At 66.4% G+C, this 20,314-nt stretch overlaps 2 protein-coding genes across 4 annotated transcripts; one reads left to right on the forward strand and one right to left on the reverse strand.

Moving 5' to 3' along the window:
- Positions 1-658: 658 nt before the first annotated feature.
- SMIM29 (small integral membrane protein 29) lies at positions 659-2,183 on the forward strand. Of its 3 annotated transcripts, none has more exons than XM_055127887.1 (5): positions 659-774; positions 1,409-1,584; positions 1,688-1,713; positions 1,842-1,947; positions 2,027-2,183. In XM_055127887.1, the coding sequence occupies exons 2-5, from the start codon at positions 1,471-1,473 to the stop codon at positions 2,090-2,092; spliced, it is 312 nt and encodes a 103-aa protein (XP_054983862.1). In that variant the 5' UTR covers positions 659-774; positions 1,409-1,470; the 3' UTR covers positions 2,093-2,183. The 3 variants fall into 3 exon arrangements, with proteins under 3 accessions (XP_054983862.1, XP_054983863.1, XP_054983861.1); XM_055127888.1 differs by having other exon boundaries at positions 753-890; XM_055127886.1 differs by lacking the exon at positions 659-774 and adding an exon at positions 939-1,274.
- A 495-nt stretch (positions 2,184-2,678) lies between these two features.
- On the reverse strand, positions 2,679-10,293 carry HMGA1 (high mobility group AT-hook 1). Its single transcript, XM_055129268.1, has 6 exons — positions 10,082-10,293; positions 9,739-9,826; positions 6,284-6,431; positions 5,058-5,141; positions 4,537-4,587; positions 2,679-3,694 (listed from the first exon to the last, which is right to left on the reverse strand). The coding sequence occupies exons 3-6, from the start codon at positions 6,383-6,385 to the stop codon at positions 3,641-3,643; spliced, it is 291 nt and encodes a 96-aa protein (XP_054985243.1). The 5' UTR covers positions 6,386-6,431; positions 9,739-9,826; positions 10,082-10,293; the 3' UTR covers positions 2,679-3,640.
- Positions 10,294-20,314: the final 10,021 nt, after the last annotated feature.

Here is a 20,314-nt window from a genome sequence, read left to right on the forward strand (position 1 = left end):
GGGGAACTCTGCACTCAGAACGAGCATCTGCACGTACTCCTGCTGGAGGGGGGCGCGGCCTGTCCCCAGAGGTGTCAGAGGCCGGGCCCGTGCAGGTGGCTCTCGGGCAGGCACGGCGGGAGCGGGCGGGGGGCCGGGCCGCGAGGGTCCCCGCGGCGCGGGAGGGCTGGGGGCACCAGGGGCTGCCCGCCCCCCTGAGCGCGAGGCTCGCCCCCCGCAGAGCCGGCCGCACCGCCGCAACGGACTCCGCGGCGGCAGGTCGCGCTGTCGCCGGCGCTCGGGGCTGCCTCCGTCGGGGGCGGGGCCGAGCCCGCGGCCGCGCGCGACCCCAGCGCCCCCGCCCCCCACTCTCGCCGTGCGCGGCCGGGCGCAGGCCGCGGGCTCGGGAAGGAAAGGGCGCCCGGAGCGGTCGAGCGCGCGAACAAAGCCGCCGCCCGGGCCCGCGCGGAACCGGCCCCGGCGCCCCGCGCAGGGCCGCGCTCCGCCCGCGGGGAACGCCGGGAAACGGCGCGCGCGCCGCCCCCCGCGGCGCAGCCCTCGCCCGCCCCCTGGCGGCGCCCGGCAGGCGCGGCAGCCCGCGCCCTCCCCGCTCGCCCCGGCCTCGCCGCGGCCCCGCCCACCTGCCGCCTCGGGATTGGCCGCGCGCGGAGGGCCGGGATTGGCGGCGCCCGCGCCGCGGCCCCGCCCCCTTCCCGGGGCCTTTGATCACGCGCGCGCCGCGCTTCCGGGGCGCGGGAGCCGAGCGAGGGCGTCGCTGCGCGGCCGCGGCGGGAGGTAAGGCGGGCGGGGTGCACGGCCCGGACCCGGCGCGCGCCCCCACCCCCTCCCCGGCCCGCGCCGCCCGCGCCGCACCCCGGGGGCCGCCCGGCATGGCCCCTGGCTCCGGGACGGTGAGCACGACAGTGGGCGAAGCAGGTGCCCCCGCGCCCAGCAGGGCGACCCCCGCCCGGCCCGCCGGCCCCCGCCCCGCCCCGCCCCGCCCCACCCCTGCCGCCCGGTGCTGACCCCCGCCGCCAGCCCACGCGAGGAGGGCCCAGGGCGGAGCCCGGGTGGGGACCCGATGGAGGTGACATCATCTCCAGATCCAGGCGCGTCCTGCCCACTCGTGTCCACCCTACACACGAGGCAGACGGGAGCCAGTGTCCTGCCTCTGCCTGAAGTGACCCTGGGCCTGGGGGTGGAGGGTCCCGCGTGCGAAGCCTGGGGTACCAGCACGGACTGCGGAGGGCAGCGGACGCCCCTGACATCCCCAAGTGGCAGGCGGGCCCCTCAAGGTTAGCGCATCCCCCAGTCTCCTCCAGAGCAGCTGCAAGGGCCCCGGGGCCTTTCCTGGGCAGGAGGCGCACACTGATGGGGTCCGGAGGGGTCAAGCCCCTCATCCCAGGGCCCTGCCTGCCTCCATCCCCAGGGAGCCCGGCAGAGGCGCCCTCCCCAGGCACCGTCCCATGCTGGCCCCGCCGCGCCGATGCCATGAGCAGCAACACCACGGTACCCAGCGCCCCCCAGGCCAGCAGCGACTCCATGGTGGGCTACGTGTTGGGGCCCTTCTTCCTCATCACCCTGGTCGGAGTGGTGGTGGCTGTGGTAAGGAGGGGGTCGCCCCCCCACACCTGCAGAGGGCCAGGGTGCCGGGTGGCCGGGGACACCCTTGGCACCACCGCAGCCTCGCACCTGATTTCCATTGCAGGTAATGTACGTGCAGAAGAAAAAGCGGTGAGTGCCAGCATCCGGGCCTGTGCGGGCAGTCCCCTGGGCCTACTCCCCCCTGCATCCCCGGGTCTGTGCTCTGCTGGGGAGAGGTTGCTGGTGGAGCTTGGCTGAGCCCCCTCCCCACTCCCCAGGGTGGACCGCCTGCGCCACCACCTGCTTCCCATGTACAGCTACGACCCGGCTGAGGAGCTGCATGAGGCGGAACAGGAGCTTCTGTCCGATGTGGGGGACCCCAAGGTGAGCAAGCACCCAGCCGGGTAGTGGGGGAAGTCTCCCCCAAGGAGCGGCTAGAAACCTGCCTGGTGCTCCCCTGCAGGTGGTCCACGGCTGGCAGAGCGGCTACCAGCACAAGCGGATACCACTGCTGGACGTCAGGACGTGAGCTGGCCCCTGGCCCTGAACTCGTGCTACCGGGGCCTGGTGTATAGTACTCCTTATAAATATTTTGTAAATAAAATGTTTTGTGGCTAGTAGTACCAGTGACATTTCAGGAGGGGCAGGTGGGGGGGGGGGAACCTACCCAGCAGCACTAAGAATTCCGTCCAGGGTCCAGGCTTCACACTCGGGTCACTCCTAGAGGGCTCAAGAGGACAATAGGGGGCACCAGGCACCACACTGGGCCAGCTGCATGCAAGGCAGGAGCCCTCCTCACCGCACCACTGCACTGGCACCGGACCTGTGATCTTAACAGGGGTTTCCAGTGCTCTGCGGCTCGGTCCTGGGCCAGTGTCCGGGCAGCTGGCTGGGGCGGCAGGGTGGGCCCTCTGTGCTCACTCTGGGCGCCGTGCAGTGCCAGGGAACTGAACCTGTCCAGCTGTAGGCACGACCTGGCTTGGGCCCTCAGACCCAAGTTAGGTAGGAGTCTGGCATTCCTAAGTCCCAGAGTAGACCCAGTACCTTTGCTCTCCACACCCCCACCCACCCCCAGTCCTTCCCACCCCCCGCTGGCCCCAGGTCTCAGACTCCAGTCCAGAAAAGGATATTTTTTTATTCAAGTAACTGCAAGTAGGAAACCAGAAGGGGCCCCAGGCTGGGACAAATAGTGGCTGCCTCCTCCCCAACAGAACGGGGTGAGGCGGCCTCCCACCCTCCACGGACAACAAAGCCCCCCTCACTCTGCCGAGCAGGGCAGGGCCCCACCTTCCCTGCAACTAGGGTGGTCAGTGCCCCCACCGCCCTCCTGCCCCAGGCCACTGGCCCGCGGGGCGGGGGTGGCGGGCGGGGGCCGGGGCTGTTTGGCGCTGGTAGCAGCAATGAGGGTGCTGAAGAATGAAACAGTGAACAAAAAACAACACAACTAACTGTCCAGAGGTAGTTTGTGAACAGAGGAAAAGATGGAACCAGAACCTTGGGGGCCGGGGCGGGCGGGGGGAGCTCCGTGTGGCGCAGGCCCGGCGCGGACAGAGAAGGGGGTGCCTTCATCCTGCACCCCGCGCGCGGCGGCCCGGCCTAACGCAGGCACTAGGCCGGGAGAGAAGGAAAGTGGGCGAGCGCCACGCTGGAGACGTGGAGGGGATGGGGGGGTGTGATCGGGGCCACCTCTGCTGCCGCCAGTGGAGGGGAGGGGGCGCGTTAGAATGAAGGGGCTGGGGCCCCTTTTAAGGCCAAGGGAGCCCACCCAGGCCCCTTAGTGGGAAGCCAGAGGGAAGGGGGGACAGGAGGGATGGCCCCCAAGCAAGAACCGAGTCCTGCTGAGGCGGGTGCTGAAGGTGCAGCTAGTGGCGCTGTTAGGGGCTGGGGGGAGGCAGGAGAGACACAGGGGACAGCGCCCCCTCCTGGGCCCAGGGGCCAAGGTGGTGGCTGGTGTGCTGTGTAGTGTGTGGGGGTGGGTGGGCGGGTGGGCAGGCCTGGGGGTGCGGGGGTGATGGGGGGCGGAGCTGTCCAGTCCCAGAAGAATCGGCTCCTGGTGCGGGCTTGGGGGGGTCACTGCTCACTGCTCCTCCTCCGAGGACTCCTGCGAGATGCCCTCCTCTTCCTCCTTCTCCTGCGAGGGGAGGGGTGCGGCGGTGAGGAGGCGGGGCTCCCCCACCCCCAGACCCACCCAGGCCAGGCCAGTGCTGCCTGCGCTCAGCAGGCGGCCAGGAGGGGGAGGGCTGAGTCAGGGCTGAGTGTGTGGGTGACTCAGCAGCCTCCAGGCCGGCTTCATTCATGAAACCAAAGACACGCGCGCAGCAAAGGCAGGCCAAGGCCACGCCACGCGGCGGGCGCAGTGCAGGGGGGGCACGGCCGGGGCTGGGGGGCAGGAGGGGCCGGAGGGCTGGTGGCCAGGGCAGGAAATGAGTGGGGGGAAGTGATGCGCGCCCCCCCTGGTGGTCGCAGGGGGCATGCCAGAGGGGCTCACTCACTGGGTGGGACCGTGCCAGGCCCCCTCCCAAATGCCCCATTTCCTGTTACTCATGTGGGGCCTGGCCAGCGGGCCCTGACTCCCCTCACTCCAGAGTGGCTGCTGTCCAGAGCTGCCCCGGGGGAGCAGGGCAGGAGCTGGGTGTGCCCCCCAGGGTGGGGGCTTCCTCAGGCCACCCATGCTCTCCAGCTCTCGGTGGGCCCAGAAATCGGAGGGGCAGGAACGCGCCTCCCGTGAAGGTGCCCATGTAAATCCACGAACGCACCCAGGAAAGGCCCAGGGCCCGACCACAGGCCCCCCCACAGCTCACAAGAAGCTCCTGGCTCCCATCTCTAAGACCCCGAGAAGTGGGTCGGCTGCAGCCCATGGGAGCCCCACGCTCACATGCTCTGCATCCTGAAACCCACCCAAGCAGGCAGCCTGCAGAGTGAGGTGCCCAGGCAGGACGGCCCCCCCGCCCCAAGCAGCCCCCCTCCACCTACCAGTTTTTTTGGTCTGCCCCTTGGTTTCCTCCCTGGAGCCGTGGCGGTTTTCTAGAGGGCCAGAGAAAAAGACCCACCAAGTTCAAACTGGCCCCGACCACACTCACCAGTGCAAGGGGCGGGGGCGCAGGGGGCCTCAAGGACTCATCCATCACCCCAGTTGGAGATGACTGGCCAGCCCCCCCCCCAAACAACACACACACACACACACACACACCCACGCCCTCCTCCACCCATGACTCAGAGGAAGTGAGTCGTGTCTAAGGAAAAATAAAACTGAACAGGACAAGGCTGGTGCCTCCCCATCCTGCAGACCCCCCAGGTCTGGGGGTTCCCCCCGGGTCTCAGCCCAAGGCTGATGGGGTGGCTGCTCAGCCAGCTCCATCTCACAGTGGTCCACTATCAAAGCAGCTCCACTTCTACCTCAGTTTCCCCACTGTCCTGAGATTCCAGTCACCAACGCCACTCCCCCAGGTGAGCCAAGACCCACAACCAGCCAGCCCGCTCCCCTGAAGCCTCACCCGCGTCTTGGTGGCGCCCTTGTTTTTGCTCCCCTTCGGTCGGCCCCGAGGTCTCTTCGGCGTGGGCACCTCACTGGGCTCCTTCTGCAAGACAGAGGTCAGTCGGGTCACGCTGGCCACCGGTCCTTACTTTTACAGGACACTCAGCTTGTGCAGAGCCCCTCTGCTGGCCTCCCAGGGGGCCCAGCCTGTCCCCCAGGCCCCCGAGGGGTGCAGTAGCAGCACCCATTCTGTCACTGACCAGCATTTAGGGCCTCGGGCAAAACGGGGTCCTACTGGGCCTCAGGCTGCCACATCCCCAGGTCCAAGGATTTCCCTTGTCCCTGGTGATGGCTCCCTTCCTTCGGGGGCGCAGTGGGTGCCTGCCGGCCTCCACGGCCAGTCGGATCCCAGAGGGGTCCTGCCTGGCTCTCAGAACTGAGACTGCCGCCGTTTTGGGGTGGCCCCAAACAAAGCAAAAGCAAAAGCAAAAAAGCAAATTCAAAAACCAGAGGGTGGATCCCACCACCCGGGTCGTGGCCCACGGCCGACGCAGCTCTGAACACGGCCTCCAGGCGAGTGGTCAGCGACCCCTCCCAGGTGCTCCAGGGAACATTCCCTCTCTTGGCCCCCCAGAGACAAACAAGGGGGGCCAGGGTGCCCCACAGCCCAGCACCAGTTTCCGTTTCTGAGCACCCCAATTTTAATTTCTCTTCTTGGGGTGCTAGGAGGTTGTACCCTCCTGATCTCCCTCCAAGCACGGTGCAGGCCACTGCAGGGAGGCTCGGAGGCTGTCTGAGACTGGGATAAGGAAGTACAAGAACCGACAAGTGCTTCGAGGTGCCCACAGTGCAACTGGCAGAGGTGAACCGAGCGTGCCCGGGAGCTGAAGATTCAAACCAGCGTGTGCGTATCTTCCTCCCCGTGTTAACACGCTCTGCACTCGTGCCGTGGGCAGACACTGGGACGTTTACTGAAGCAGCACTGTTCCGTGAGCAGTGGCCTTAGAGCCTCAGTATCTACTTCTAGGGGGCTGGGGAAGGGCCAAGGGCTGGAGTACACCCCAGACACACCCTGGCCCCCGGTTCCAGCCCAGCCACGCAAGGGCTGGAAGTGGGGGGCTCGGGGCACAGGTGTGGGGGAGAGCAAACACACCCGTGGTTCCGGTTCCACCGAGGTACCAGGTACCTCCCGAGCCCAGCTCGGACCCCCACCCGCGGGGCTACCAGCAGAGCCCCAGGACTCACCGGAGGCTGCTTGCGTGGCCGGCCCCGCCCGCGCTTCTCCGTGCCGTCCTTCTCCTGCTTGGAGGCCAGGGGCTGGCTGGCCTTGGAGCTCGACTCGCTCATCTTTCCTTCCCTTCGCTGCGGCAGGTACCACGGGGAGGCTGGGGTGCTGGGAGAGAGTTGGGGGGCGGCGTCAACAACCCAGCCGGCCTGGGCCCATGAACAGCGCGGAGGGCACCTGCCTTGCATGCGGACACCCAGGTTCAGCCCCCAGCACCCCGCCGGGAGTCAGCCCTGAGCTGACCAGGAGTGGGTGGGGGTGTGCGTCGCAAATATTAACACCACAGCAAAGAGCCTGTCCCGGGGCGGGGAGGGCAAGCCCAGAGTCCGTGTGCACGGAGGTGGGGCTGGGTCTGCTGCAGGCAAGCGGCTCCATCTCACCTCTCAGAACTCTGCTGTCCTGCCCCCCCCACATCGCCAACTGACCCCCCAAGAGGCCCAGAGCTGCTGTGGCTGTCCCCAGGGGGAGGTGTTGGGACCCCGCCCGGCAGGAGCCGTCCCTCTGGTCAGAGGCTGCTCTTTCTCTAAGAGAGCAGGTCAGCCGAGAGCCAGCAAACTCTCACACCCCCCCATGCTGCCCCTCAAGCCCAACCCTGACCCAGCACAGGTGAGGACTGGCTCCCCGAGAAAGCTGGGGGGGGGGCTCAAGGATAGAAACCACCTTAGATGGGTAAGACAGGTGACAGTGGAACGGGGTCCCCCTACTGAAATGGGGGCTCCTGTGCCCTCAACCCCATTCCCCACTCGGAGGGGAGCTGCACAGAGCCCCCAGCGTCACCGGGAGGATCCAGGCCTAGAATCTTTCCTTTGAGGCCTGCTTGTATCACGCCCTGCGGAGTCAGCCCCTCTGACCCCTCCGGAGCTGCCACCACCCCTGCACCCTGGATTGGGCACCTGCAGGCCTTCCACAGAGAAGCGGGAGACCCAGGCCGGGTCCCCAGCACAGCTAGGACTGGGCAGAAATACCTCTGGTGTGTCCCTGCCCAGACCCCCAAATCAGGGCTAGAGCCATGGTACGGTGGGGGCCGGGAGCTCGCCTTGCATGCTGCCCACCAGGGTTTGATCCCTGCACCCCAAGACCCCCCAAGCACTGCCGGGAGAAATGAGTAATTCCTGCGTGCACAGTCAGAAGCAACCCTCGCGAGCATCTCTGGGGGACCAGGAAAAAGAAAGTTAAAAAAAAACAATATAGGAGCTGGAGCACTAGCACAGCGGGTAGGGCGTTTGCCTTGCACGCGGCCGACCCAGGTTCAATTCCCAGCATCCCACATGGTCCCCCGAGCACCGCCAGGAGTAATTCCTGAGTGTAGAGCCAGGAGTAACCCCTAAGCATCGCCGGGTGTGACCCAAAAAGTAAAGTAAATAAATAAATAAGTTTATATTTTTAATTATATATATATACATATATGCCACACGGCCGTATTCCAAAATCACAGATCATATTCGATGCCAGGGATCTGCGTGCAAGGCAGGGGCCCTACTCACTGCTCTACCTCTCAGGCCTAAGAATTTTTAATAAGTAAACAAAAAGGATACCCAAGCCACCCGTCTCCCTAAGGGGGGGCCGCCAGTGTGCAAAGGACCATCGCCAAAGGCCCCAGGGCCTGAAGCCACACAGCATGGCCCGCCTCCACCTGGGGGGAACATCTGAGAGCTTCTCCCCCTAGACCCACCCACAGAATCCCCATTGTAACGCAGAGGGAAGCCAATGGCCAACGTGTGGCTTGGGGAGGGCCCCTCCCCCAGTTTCGAGAGGGTCCAGGCGGCGGGCACTGGTGGTAATTATTCTATTCTGTCCTATCTCAGACTTGAAGACCCTTTTAGACAAGGTGGCTGGTGATTGGTCCTGCTCCCGTCATTAGTGGCTGGGCCTGCTCTGTAATTACAAGCAGTGATTAGAATCTTCTCTCACCCCACAGGTTCTCCCTCCGCACTACACATCAGGATTAATCAGCTAAACGAGCGCGGAGCTCACACGAGGTCGGCCGCAGGCACCCCCGGAGCCGGCCCGCAGGTCCACCGGGCCGGGGAGGAGCCTGGCCACTCCCCCAGGGGGCTCTTGCATCATCGGGTACATCCCCTCCACCTCTGGGGTGGGGGGGACCCCCCAACCCACTCACCCACCCGAGCCCGCCCCACCACCCCAGGCCCTCCCTCCCCAGGCCAGCAACTGTTTCCTCCTCCACCTGTTTCCAAACATCAGCGAGGTCCGCTTCGCAGAAGCCCCGCGGAAGGTCCGACCTCAAACCTCTAGTTTGTAATTAGGGCTTTTCCGCCCGCTCCCCGCCGCGCCCGAAACCTTCCCCACTCCGTGCATGCAAAGTGCGGTCCATAAATACGGGGGGTGGGGGGGAGTCCTGTGGGGCCCGGGGGAGTCTGGGGTTCTACCAAAAAAAAAAAGGGGAGACCAGAGACGAGAAGAATTGCCCAAGGTCACACAGCAAGTGAACGGGTGGGAGGGAGTCCGCGGCCGGCGTGCACCTTCCGGGGCGGCCCCCGGGGGGCCGTGCAGGCGCCCGCGCCCGGCCGTTGCAGGTCGCCGGCGGGACCCGGGCTGGAGCGCGCGGGGGGAGGGGCGCCGGCCGTCCCTGCAGGCGCGGGAAACCGGTGCACCCCGACCGCATGCACCGCCACGCGGGTGCACCCGGCCCCACTTCCTGCCAGAGGGGGCACCCAAGCTCGCCTCGGGGCAGGAAACCTGGCGCGCGCGGGCGCGGGGGAGAGGAAGAAAGCCGCCCCCCCGCAAGATAAAACCCCGGGGGAGGGGGTAAATACAGGGAAAAATTAAACCCCGAAACGGGGAGTCCGGGGGACTAGTTCCAACAGAGCCCGGCAAAGCAGAGAAACCAGTTTGTGGGGGCGGAGGGCAGGCCCGGCCCCGGGGGCTCGGGGCGACGCAGGCCCGGCCAGATGTGTGGCGGGGGTGAAGCCCCGGGCCCAGGGCCGCGCGGCGACCTCGTCCGCCGCGGGGGCGCCGGGAGAAAGGCCGAGGGCGGGGTGGGGGCGGGGAACGGGGAAAGGCCGAATTGCGGGGTTCCTGCCCATCCCCCGCACTTCCAGAACTTCCCCGGGCGGCGGGGGGCGCCGGCGCCCCTCTCTCTCTCTCTCTCCCGCCGCGCCGCGCCGCGCCGCGCCGCGCCGCCGCCGGCCCCGCGCCCCGCCCGGGCCGGCTCGGGCGCGGCGGCCGCGCGAGGTGCACCGGGCTCCGCGGGGCGCACGACTCGCGCTCGCCGCAGCCGCGCGCCCCCTCCCCCACCGCGCGCCGCCCGGGTCCCCGCCCCCCGCGGGCGCCCCCCGCGCCCCCCGCGCCGCCGCCGCCGCCCGCCCCCGCGCCGCGCGGCCCGGGCCCGCCGGCCGCTCGCGCCGCCCGGCCTGGGAATAAAGCCGGCGGCGCGCGCCGCAGCCCCGCCACTCACCGCGAGCTCGGCCGCCGGCCTGCCGGGAGCGACGCTGCTGGGCGCGGAGACCGGCCTGGCGCCGCCGCCGCCGCGAGCAAATGCGGATCTGAAACCGGGAGAGAGAGAGCTCAGAGCCCGCCGCCGCCGCGTGCTCGGCCGCCGGGCCCCCGCGGGGTATTTATATGTCACCGCCGGGCGGGGGGGCGCACGAAAATATCCCCCTTCCGCCGAGGATGGCGAGGGGCAGGCGGCCCGGCACGGCCCGCGCGCGGCCTCGGGCCACCGATAATCCCACTAAATCATAAGATATTTTAAATTATTAAAAAAAAAAAAAAGGCCACCGGAGGGGCCGCGAACTCACGCCTTCCTGGAGCCGCGCCAGCACCAGAAATAGCCCGGGCTCGGAGTCCCAATTAGAGGAGCGCAGCCCCGGCTCAGGGGAGCTTAAAAAGAGCGACCCAGGGGCACGGGGGACGGGCCCGCCCGCGCCAGCCGTGTCACCGCGGGGGCGGGGCCATGCAAATGAGCCCGGGGATTTAAAAGGGCGCTGCCCGCCGGCCGCCGCCGCGCGCGGGTGGGTGCGGGCCGCGGGGTGCGCGCGCGCCCGCCCACCGGCGCCGGGCCCGCGGGCACGTGGGAAGGTGCACCGAGGGAATCACTTTCCGCGGGGGAGGGGCCTAGCTTACACTCCGGAGTGGGGAGGGGGCGGCGCCCGCAGGGTCGCCTCCGGGGGCCTGCGCGCGGGGTCCCCGCGGGTGCCGCAGGCGGAGCCGGCGCGGGTGGAGGGCGATCTCTCCGCCCCCCACTCCCGGGGCGGCGCGGCTTCCCCCCCGCGGACAGGTGTCAGCTTGTGCATTTCAGTGCCAGCCGGCGAGGGGCTGGCGTGCAACGACGAGGCTTGTGAAACCCCGGCGTGCAACTTGGGAGCTCCGGGCGCCGCTGCCCCGAGCCCACGGGCGGGCCGCCGCCGAGGGGCCGCCTTCCCGCGCGCGCCAAACGAGCGGCGGCTCCGCAGGTCGCCCTGCGGGCCGCGTGGCTCGAGGGGACCTGCTGGGGCCTCGCACGCGTGCTCCCCCTCGCCCACGCCGGCCTCCGCCGCGGCCACTTTTAATTAATTCATTTATTTTTCCATTATAAAAAGCGGGTCAGCGGTCACCTGGAAGCACTTTGAGGGCAGGGGCCGAGGGCGCGCACGCGGGCCCCACCGCGCCGGCCGCCCGGCCCAACAAAGACTTGTTGCACAACCCCGAGAGCAGCCCCGGGGGGGAAGATGGCGGTGGGGGAAGGAAGGGCGCCGCGGGCCGGCGGGGCCCCCGGGCGCACCCCCGCCGCCCCCCGCCGCCGGCCCTCCGTGATGCACGCCCTTGCAATGCGGCCCGGTGACACCCGGCCGTGACTCACGCCGCCCCGCGCGCCCCTTCCTCCTCCCCGGTCAGCCGAGGCCCGGGCCCAGCCCCCTCCTCGGGGGGCGCGGGCGGCGGTGGAGGCGGGGAGGGGAGCCGGAGGGGCCGGCCTCCCAGTTTCAGGAATGTTTCAGGAATGTTTCCGGTGGGGGTGGGGAGCGGGGCCGGGAGTGGGCCCAGCCCCCACCCGGGCCAGCACGTGCTCGGCCCGGTGGGGGCGGGGGGCGCCAGGGCGGGAAAGCGCGGGGGGACCCCCCACCGCCACCTCCGGCGGCCCCGCGCCCAGGTGCCGGGCGCGCGGGTGCCCGCGGAGTCCCCAGGCCCGGCCCGGAGGGGAGAGGAAGTCACGGAGCCGGGCGGAGGGCGCCGGGGGGACGGCGAGGGGCGGCGGGGGGAGGGGCGACCTGCCCCTTTGTCTGAGCCGGGTGGGGGTGGGGCGGGTGCGGCGCGCGGCTCCCTCCGTCTTTGTGCCCAGCGCGGCCCTTCGTAGGCCGCCACCGGAGTGGGCCGCGGGCCTTGGGGTGGCCCGCGCGGGGGCCTGGGCGGCGGGGCCGGGCTGGGCGAGCCGGCCGCGCGCCCCCTGCCACCCCCCGCAGGTCAGCGGGCCCTCCCCGCCACGTGGGACCCCACGTCTAGGCCCCTGGAGAAGCCCCGAGTTGGCCTAGGCCGCTAGGCCCGGCTTGGGGGGCCCCTGGGCCGCGCTCCCGCCGCGCGCGGCTCACCTCGGGGCGCCTCGCCCCCGCCCCGGGCTGCTGGGACCAGGCCCCGAGGGCCCCCCCGCGGCCCCCTCCGCCTCCAGTGGGCCGGGTGGCGCGGGGCAGACTTGGCCAGCGCGGGGCCCACCTGTGAGAAGTCGCTTGCACCTTGTGTTTTCCCTCCGCTGGGTTCCCGCGCCGACCTGTTTCTACCCGGGTGGTGTGTGTTTTTGTGAGCCACCTCAACCCCTCTGCAAGGAGGCAGGTATAAATAAATTCGGAGGCAAATATAGTAGCTTGTCCCTCTCCAAGATCACCCACACCCTCGGAATCCAAATAACTCCCCAGTGACCTCCACCTCCAGTGCCTCTACACAGCGGATGCCGCAGTCCGCTTCCTTCCCTCTCTTTGGGCAGGGTGAGGGCTAAGCAGAAACATCCCGAGGCCCCCCTGCCCCAGCCGACCTTCTATGGGAGGAATCAACCCGGAAGAACTGAGAGCAACAAGGCAGGGATGCCGGGAGGCGGAGGGCGTTGGGTCATCTTCAGTCGTTCTTGAGACACCTGTTCTATGCTCGGAAACCAAACAGCTCAAACTCCTGCTATGACGGTGAACAAAGTTCCCTGCACGCATGAACCCTAGACCATGAACTGCTTCGAGAGGAAGTTGGTCGGTGCAGAAGGAGTTGGAGTGGCCAGGATTCAGGAGGAGAGGAGGCCCTTCCCCCCAGTTGGGTGGGGGCTGGGCAGGGAGAGCTGGGCGCTGCTCTGGGCCTGAGTACCCACCAGCTTGGTCAAGGGCCTGAGGGCGCCCAAGGAAGTTGGGGGGGGGTGGGGATCATGAGGGTGGGGCATGACCCACCCCACCCCAAAGCATTTCCTTAATGTCCGAGCTGGGCTATACAGTTTCCACAGTGCTACCCAGTGAAGCCAGCTAGGATGCCCAGGACAGACCGGGGACTTCCCGTCCACTTGCTTTTTCTGGACAACTGAAGTTTATTCAACTCCTGGTTTTTGTTTGTTTTTGTTTTTATTTTAAGGTCATATCCGGCGGTGCTCAGGGGTCACTCCTGGCTCTGCACTCAGGAATTAACCCCTGGCAGGCTCGGAGGGGATCATATGAGATGCGATGCGGGGGATCCAACCTAGCCCGCCAGCCGCATGGCCGTGTGCAAGGCACACCCGCTCTCCCCCCTCCGCCCCCCTCCCCGCCATTGCTGAGGCCCCTGTTCGACTCCTTTTACCTGAGCTGTTGGAAGGACAAGTTCCTGAGGCGAGTTTGTCCTCTTCTGCTTACTAAGTAGAGTGGCAGGAGCCTTGCAGGCTCCCTTGTGTGGGGCTCTGCAGAGGCCGGGGTGGGCTGGGGTGCCCCTGAGTGTCTGGGGGAGATTCAGGTCTCACTCCACACCTCATTCGTTAGTATTCGGGCTGGACTGGGGAGGTGTCCCGCAGGTTGGCACGTGTGCTTTGCACGCAGTAGGCCCAGGTTTGATCCTCGGCACCCGAGGGTTCCTGAGGACGGAGCAGGTTGGTCGCAGCCCCAGTTTCACCTTTGATTTCTGAGTCAACTGCAGTTCTTCAGAAAAGAGGACACAGAAGCAAAAGGACCCAGGGCTGGAGTGACAGTACAGTGGGGAGGGCATTTGCCTTGCACACGGCCCAAGCATCCCACGGGGTCCCCCGAGCACTGCCAGAAGTGATTCCTGAGTGCAGAGCCAGGGGCCACTCCTGAGCATCGCCGAATGTGACCCAAGCAACAGAAACGAGAAGATGAGAGACCAGTGCGGAGGGTTCCATTCAGTGATGGGTCGTTGACATTTCTGAAAAGCACGGAACTAAGGGACAGGCGTGTTCTCTGGAGGGCCCTGACACAGAGGGGACAAGGGAGGAGGCAGGAAGAAGGAAACAGCCTCACCTAGTGGAAAATCGACCAAGCTGGGGTTTCCTTTTGGCTTGGGGGCCACACGCAGCGGTGCCACAGGGCTGCTCCTGGCTCAGTGCTCAGCGATGGCTCAGGTGGTACTTGGAGGACCAGGCGGGCGATGCTGAGGATCAAACCCCGGTCTCCCGCGTGTAAAACATGCGCTGTGCTGTCCCTGTCAGCAGTGCTCGGGGGCGGGGCGGTTTGGTTTGGCTTTGCTTTCTTTGGTCTTGTCCAAGCAGGGACCCTGGGGATCTGCTCACAGCAATTCTTGGCTAATTGGGCCAAAAGGGTTTGGGTGCAGGTGCTGCTGAGACCCTGTGGTGCCAGGGACCACCCTGATGGTTCTTTGGGGTCTCCGGGCTATGCACAGAAATACTGGGGAGAGGGGCGTGTGGTAGGTACCAGAGATCAAACCAGAGTCAGGCATGCAACCCTAATCTCTGTACTGGCTCCCTCGCCCCTAGTATCTTTTTAATTTTGGAGGGAATTTGGGGGATCACACCTGATTGTGATCAGGAGATACTCCTGGCTCTGTGCTCGGGTCACTCCTGGCAGGGGTTGAACTGGGATTGGCCACATGCAAGGCAATTGCCGTAACCCCTATCCTGTCTCTCCGACCCCATAAAGTAACACCTTACAGGAGACCCGGGTCAGGTTTGATCCTTAGCACCACAGAGTCCCCGCAAGTAGCCCTGAGTACCTAAGGGCATGGTCCCCAAACTAAGAAATTCTGTTGACAAAAACTACTGTCACTGTCATGGTCATCCCTTTGCTCATTGATTTGCTCGAGTGGGCACCAGTAACATCTCCATCATAAGACTTGTTGTTACTGTTTTTGGCATATCAAAAACACCATGAGTAGCTTGCCAGGCTCTGCCGTGCGGGCGGGACACTCTCGGTAGCTTGCTGGGCTCTCCGAGAGGGACGGAGGAATCGAACCCGGGTTGGCCGTGTGCAAGGCGAACGCCCTACCCGCTGCGCTGTCGCTCCAGCCCGACAGAAACTAACATACCAAAAGGCATGAGCCTGTGCTCGGCTCGGCGGCTGGGCCAAGTGAATACGCCAGTGCCCGGCCTCCGGGTCGGTAACACCGCACACCCCCTTAGGTCGCTGCCCCATCAGCTTCCTACTGACCCTGCACTTTCCCTCCTCTCTGTGCTTCCTGGGTGGTACCCCGCGTCCTGTCAACTCTCAGATCGGTTTCCTTGCTCCACATGAAATCCACCCGTGTCACTGCGTGTGGCAGAGTAGTGTTCGCCTGTCTTCTGATCCACCCATCTGTCCAAAGGCTTTGACATCATTTCTGGGGCTGTTTTAAAGAGTGCTGCCGTGAATGTTCTAGAACATATCTTGGTAAGTGAAAAATGCAAATTTCTCTGGGTTTTGTGCCTGGGAGAGGAACCCCAGACTATTGGCTGTGTATGTCTGGCTTTACAGACACGCAGGACACGACCTGTGACCGGGGGAGCTACTCGCCCTTGGGCTCAGACTCACTCCATGGGGCTGGGAAACACATACTGCGGGCAGGGTGCTGGCCGCCCACACAGCTGGACGGTTCCCCCCCAGCCCTGCCAGAAGTGAGCCCTGAATGCAGAGCCAGGAGTCAACCTGAGTACGGCCAGGTGTGGCCCCCCAAAACAAAACAAGCTCATTCCAACCGGACTGACCAGAACCGTATCACTAGGATCAACCCCGACGAGCCAGGTTCAGGGTAACTTGGCATACTGCGTTGTGTGTTTTTGTTTTTCAGTTCGTTTTGTTTGGGGGCGGGGTGCTCCCACAGTTCTCAGTGGGCCCAGAGGCACTCGGGGCCATTCCTGGCTAACGGGACCGGGTGGCTCATTGCTGGGCCCCAGTGGTGCTGGAACCTTCCCCCACCGGGGCCACATTTATTTGTGCTGGGGTGGGGGGGCTGCGGGCCAGGGTCACCGAGACCAGCATGGAAGCTCTCTCCGCCACTCCCTAGCAGTCTGACGAGCGGGGCAGTGACCCAGGTCCGAGCACGCGCAGGCACTGTCGGGCTGAGTGGCCCAGAGCAGGGGTGGCCTTGGTGACCTCCAGTTTTCTTTTTTTCCTTTTTGGCGATGCTCAGGGGTCACTCCTGGCTCTGCACTCAGGAATCACCCCTGGCGGTGCTCAGGGGAACCGTATGGGATGCTGGGAATTGAACCCAGGTCGGCCGCGTGCAAGGCAAACGCCCTCCCCGCTGTGCTATCGCTCCAGCCTCAATCTCCAGTTTTCAAGGCAAAACCCTCAGGAGGGCCCAGCCCTAAGCACAGCTGTCTGCCCTCTCTTTTCTTTCCCAGATCCTCCCAGCCACGCTCTGGAGGCCTGAGGGCCCAGCCAGCAACTCTCAGGCAAACAGGAGAACTGGTCAAAGCAAGCTGGGAACCCAGCATCACGGGGACTGGCCGGAGGCCCTGTCGTGCAGGGGGGGGGGTCCCCAGAACTGCAGACATCATGCCCGGGGGGGCGCCATGGTGCCTGGGCGCGACCCTGGATCTCGGCTATCTCCTATCGTTTTATTTCATTTCGGGGGCCACGTCTATCAATGCGAAGAGCTTAGTGCTCTGGTCACAGTGCTCCCAGTGGTGCTCCGGGGCCAGGGCGTGGCAGGAATCGATCCCAGACTTCCCGCAGTCCTTGAGCTGTCTATCCAGCCAGGCCCCCTTCCCTGCCCGAACCCGGCCCCAGCAGCCCACACGGTCCCAGGGCTGGCGAGCCTTCCCCTGCAGGGGCGGGAAAGCCCAGCTCCCCTCCGGCCTAGGACGCTGCAGAGAGGGAGACTGGTCACGCCCAGGCTGGGTCCGTCTGTCCTCGCAGGCCCCTCAGCCTCCCAGCCAGGCCCGCGCGCTCCTGCTCCCCGTTTGCAGGGGTTCAGACGAAGCCTCACTGTCTGCAGAAAGAGGAGAGCACTAGGGTGCTCGCCTCCCACAGGCTGACCCGGGTTCAAGCCCCAGCACCACGTGTGGTCCCCAGAGCCCTGCCAGGAATGAGCCCTGAGCACAGCCAGGTGTGACAAAACCAGAGACACCTGGGTCCTGTAGCTGCAGTCCCTGTCCCCAAGGGCTTGCTTTGGGTGACATAGGGGGACGGGCGCGGACACGGGCTGGGGGGCGCAGAGAGGGCAGCTCCTCTCTGGAGGTCAGGCAGCAAGTCAGCGTCTGAACTGCGAGGGCACAGGCCTGGGGTCAGGAGGGTGCCCCGGTGACACCTCTTAGCCCCACCTGCACACCCCTTGCAGATTTGGGTGTGAATTCAGTTCCAACAGAGGAAGAGCGACGCTCGGAGGGACACAGGAAAGATGGCAGTGTGGTCTCTGAGACCACCTGGTCTCCCGCCACCATCCCTGCGGGGCTCATGAGCCCGGCCTGGTGATGGGGAGGCTCAGACTCAGGGGCTCCCTCCGGACGCCCTGCTCCCCTCCTCAGCGTGGGGGCAGCCAGCTCAGTAGCAGACATGAGCTCACCCCAGGGCCTTTCCACTCTCCCAGCAGCTGTGCCACGCCAGCAGCACGTGCCTCCAATTCTCCCAGCTCTTTCGTAAGCACCTGATTTCTGCAACTTCTCCACCTAGAACACTCTGCAAGTCTCCCCTCAGCCGAGGGGGCCACCCTCGCACAAAAACAAAAGGCCCACGAGGCCTGGCAATCCCTCTCACATACACACCCCCTCCTATCTTTCATGGCTTCAGTCATACCGGCCCTGCCAGGGCATGAGCTCACCCCAGGGCCTTTGCACTTGCCATGCCCCTGGCCTTAAGTCTCCTCAAGGCTTGCTCTCTCACTGCCTTTCTGGTCTGTTTAAGAACATCAAATTGTACATCTGGTGCTGGGGAGATAGTTGAAAGAGCTAGAACAATGACTTGGTGTACCTCAGCACCACTGGGTGTGCCCCCTCCCAAACTCCATGTCTTGGGGCTGGGCATGTTGTCCCCGCCCCCCAAACACACACAAAATTAAAAATAAACTGTGTTGAATGAAGAATGATTAGCTAAGCTGACTCGGGGGGAGAGGGTGGTGCTGAGATTCCTCCTGGCTCTGTGCTCGGGGGTCACTCCCAGTGGTGACTGGGGCACCGTACACAGGGGACGGAATGTGGGTCAGCCCCTGTGAGGTCACCTCCACCCCCGTACCTAACTCCAGGGCTGTCTCTCTCTCCAGACTCGCTTCTCCTGGGCCTTTCCTCCTTATTTTGTCCTCAGCCATTCCTTTAGACCCGTCCTACAGCCACCAACAGTGGGAGGTGGCCTCCCCTCGGCCTCAGGCTTGGCCACCGGGAGCCGGCCCGTTAGCTGGCCAGTTAGCCAGCAGTCAGCGGGGGCCTTTCGCTGTGTCCCACCAGGCAGTTCGCTGGTGACCAGGCAGGGGTACAGCCGAGGCATGGAACAAAACCACTTCCCCCAGTCTCAAGGGCCACCCGCCGTGCCCAGGGCCACGGGCAGGCAGGCTGGGCAGAATCTCCCGAACCACAAGGGCCCAGAGCCAGAGACTGTGCCCAGGTGAGCAGGAGAAGGAGGTGTGGGTAGGGAGCGGCTACCCGCCCGGGAACCCCTCCCGGAGTCTAGTTTGAGGCCCCGGCTGGACGTGTCCCAGGCCAAGCCCACCGGGGCTGCTCGTCAGCTATGAACCAGCATTGGGGCTGGGGCCTTCCTAGTGGCCGGGACCCTCTCCCACCCGCGGGCCCGGCCCAGGCTCCAGGCCTCTTGGGCACTGCCACTGTCCACGTCTGCTGTCCGCTGCCCGCCTGCGGGCTAAGCACAGGGAAGGTCGGGGCAGGCCCCCCAGAGACATGGGCAGCCTTGGGGGGCTCCCCCCAAGTCTGAAGTGGGCCCAGCCCAGTCCTCTCCTCCGCAGGGGACCCCCGGCACTCTGCAGCCCACCCTGGAGCCGCAACCTGAATCTTTCCAGGCGGCTCGCGGGGCCTCGGAGTCCTGGGATGGGGAATGGACCAGGAAGGTGGGGGTGGGGGGCTGCACTGTGGGAGGGTCTGGGCGAGGACAGGGTGGAGGTGGGGTGGGGGAGGAGCCCGCCCGGCCGGAATTCTCCGGGGCTTTGTTCGCCTCTGCACGCGGCGAGCCTCGCACCGGGGCCCGAGGGGGCGTCGGCGCTGGGCAGAAGTTGGTGAATGGACGGATGAATGGGAGGGCGCGGGGGAGGGGCGGCGGCGGCGGGCGGGCGGGGGGAGGGGCCGGCCGGCCCGGGCTGGACGCGGGCGAGGGGACATGGCGCCGGGCGGGACCCCGCCCCCGCCCCCTCAGTCCCGGGGGTCCGGGCCTGCAAGGCCGGGTCTCGCGGGAGGAGAGGAGGGGGCTCCTGCCTCCCAGCCCCCCCCCCGGGGCCGGGCCGTCGCCCCCCGCCCGGGGCTGGCTGGCGAGGCGGCGGCTCTGGGGGGCGGGGGGCGGGGGGGCGCTGCCGGCGAGCGGCCGAGCTGCTCGTGGGCACTGCCAGGCGGGAGCTGCTGACGGCTAGGTTTCTGGGTCACCACCCGGGGTGCCCCGCCGGTTCCCAGGCCTGGGGGCGGGGCGGGGTGCGGGCAGGTCCGGCCTCCCCCACCCGCCGACCCTGCTTCCTCCTCGCTCGCCCTGGGGCCCGGGGCTGCTCCCCTCCCCCACCTGCAGAGTGGGTGCCCTCCCCCTCCCCCGCCCCGGCCTTTGTGGGTCGGCCCCCCGCTCCCCGGGCCGGGGCGGGATACACCTGGGCGGCTTCCGGGGGCTCCGGGCCCCTCCCCCGCGGCCCTGGGGCTGAGGGGCCCCTGCCCCCGCCCCGGATCTGCCCACTGTTCTCGGCGGACCTTTTCCCGCCTTTGCCGGAGAGGCCAGAAGGCGCCAGCCCCAGGTCGCCCGCGCCGCTCCGCGCGCCCCAGTACCCTGAAACTCACGGGCCTCGTGACCCCCCACCACACCCCGCCCCACGCTGCGCGGACCCAGAGTTGGCGAGATTGGGGGGGTCTGGCTGCAGAGGGCAGAGCGATAGGGGCGTCCCGTGTGGTCCTCCCTGAGCACCGCCAGGAATCATTCCTGAGTGCAGAGCCAGGAGTAAGCCCTGAGCATCACCGGATGTGGTCCAAAAGCAAGCGAGAGAAAGAAATCTGTCTGGAGCAAGAGGCAGCAGAGGGTGGGATTGCGTGCTACCTGGGACTCAGAGAGTGAGGGCCGGGCACTGAGGCCAGCAGTGGAGGGGGTGGAGGAGGCAATAGAGCCCCGCTGAGGTGTCTGTGGACGCAGGACCCAGTCCCACATCACAGGCAGGAGGGCCAGGGGGCCTTGGCAAGGTAGGGTGTTCAGTTTTGTTTTTGTTTGGGAGGCCCCCATCCCGTGGTGCTCAGGGATACTTACTCCTAGCTCAGTGCTCAGGGGTGACTTCCTGCCAGGGCATGGGAGACTGGGGGTCGAACCCAGGTCAGCTGCGTGCAAGGCAATTGCCCTACCCACTGTTCCATCGCCCCGGCCCTTCCAGCCCACTCTTTTTCTTTCTTTAAAGGCACCGTCCATATTGGTGCTGGGGACGTGGGGGCCATTCCCAGGTGGAGCCCGGCTAGACGGACAGTGTCTCAGAGACCCTCAGGGCTAAAA

The sequence above is a fragment of the Sorex araneus genome, chromosome 2 (genome assembly GCF_027595985.1).
Source record: "Sorex araneus isolate mSorAra2 chromosome 2, mSorAra2.pri, whole genome shotgun sequence".
Lineage (NCBI taxonomy): Eukaryota > Metazoa > Chordata > Mammalia > Eulipotyphla > Soricidae > Sorex > Sorex araneus.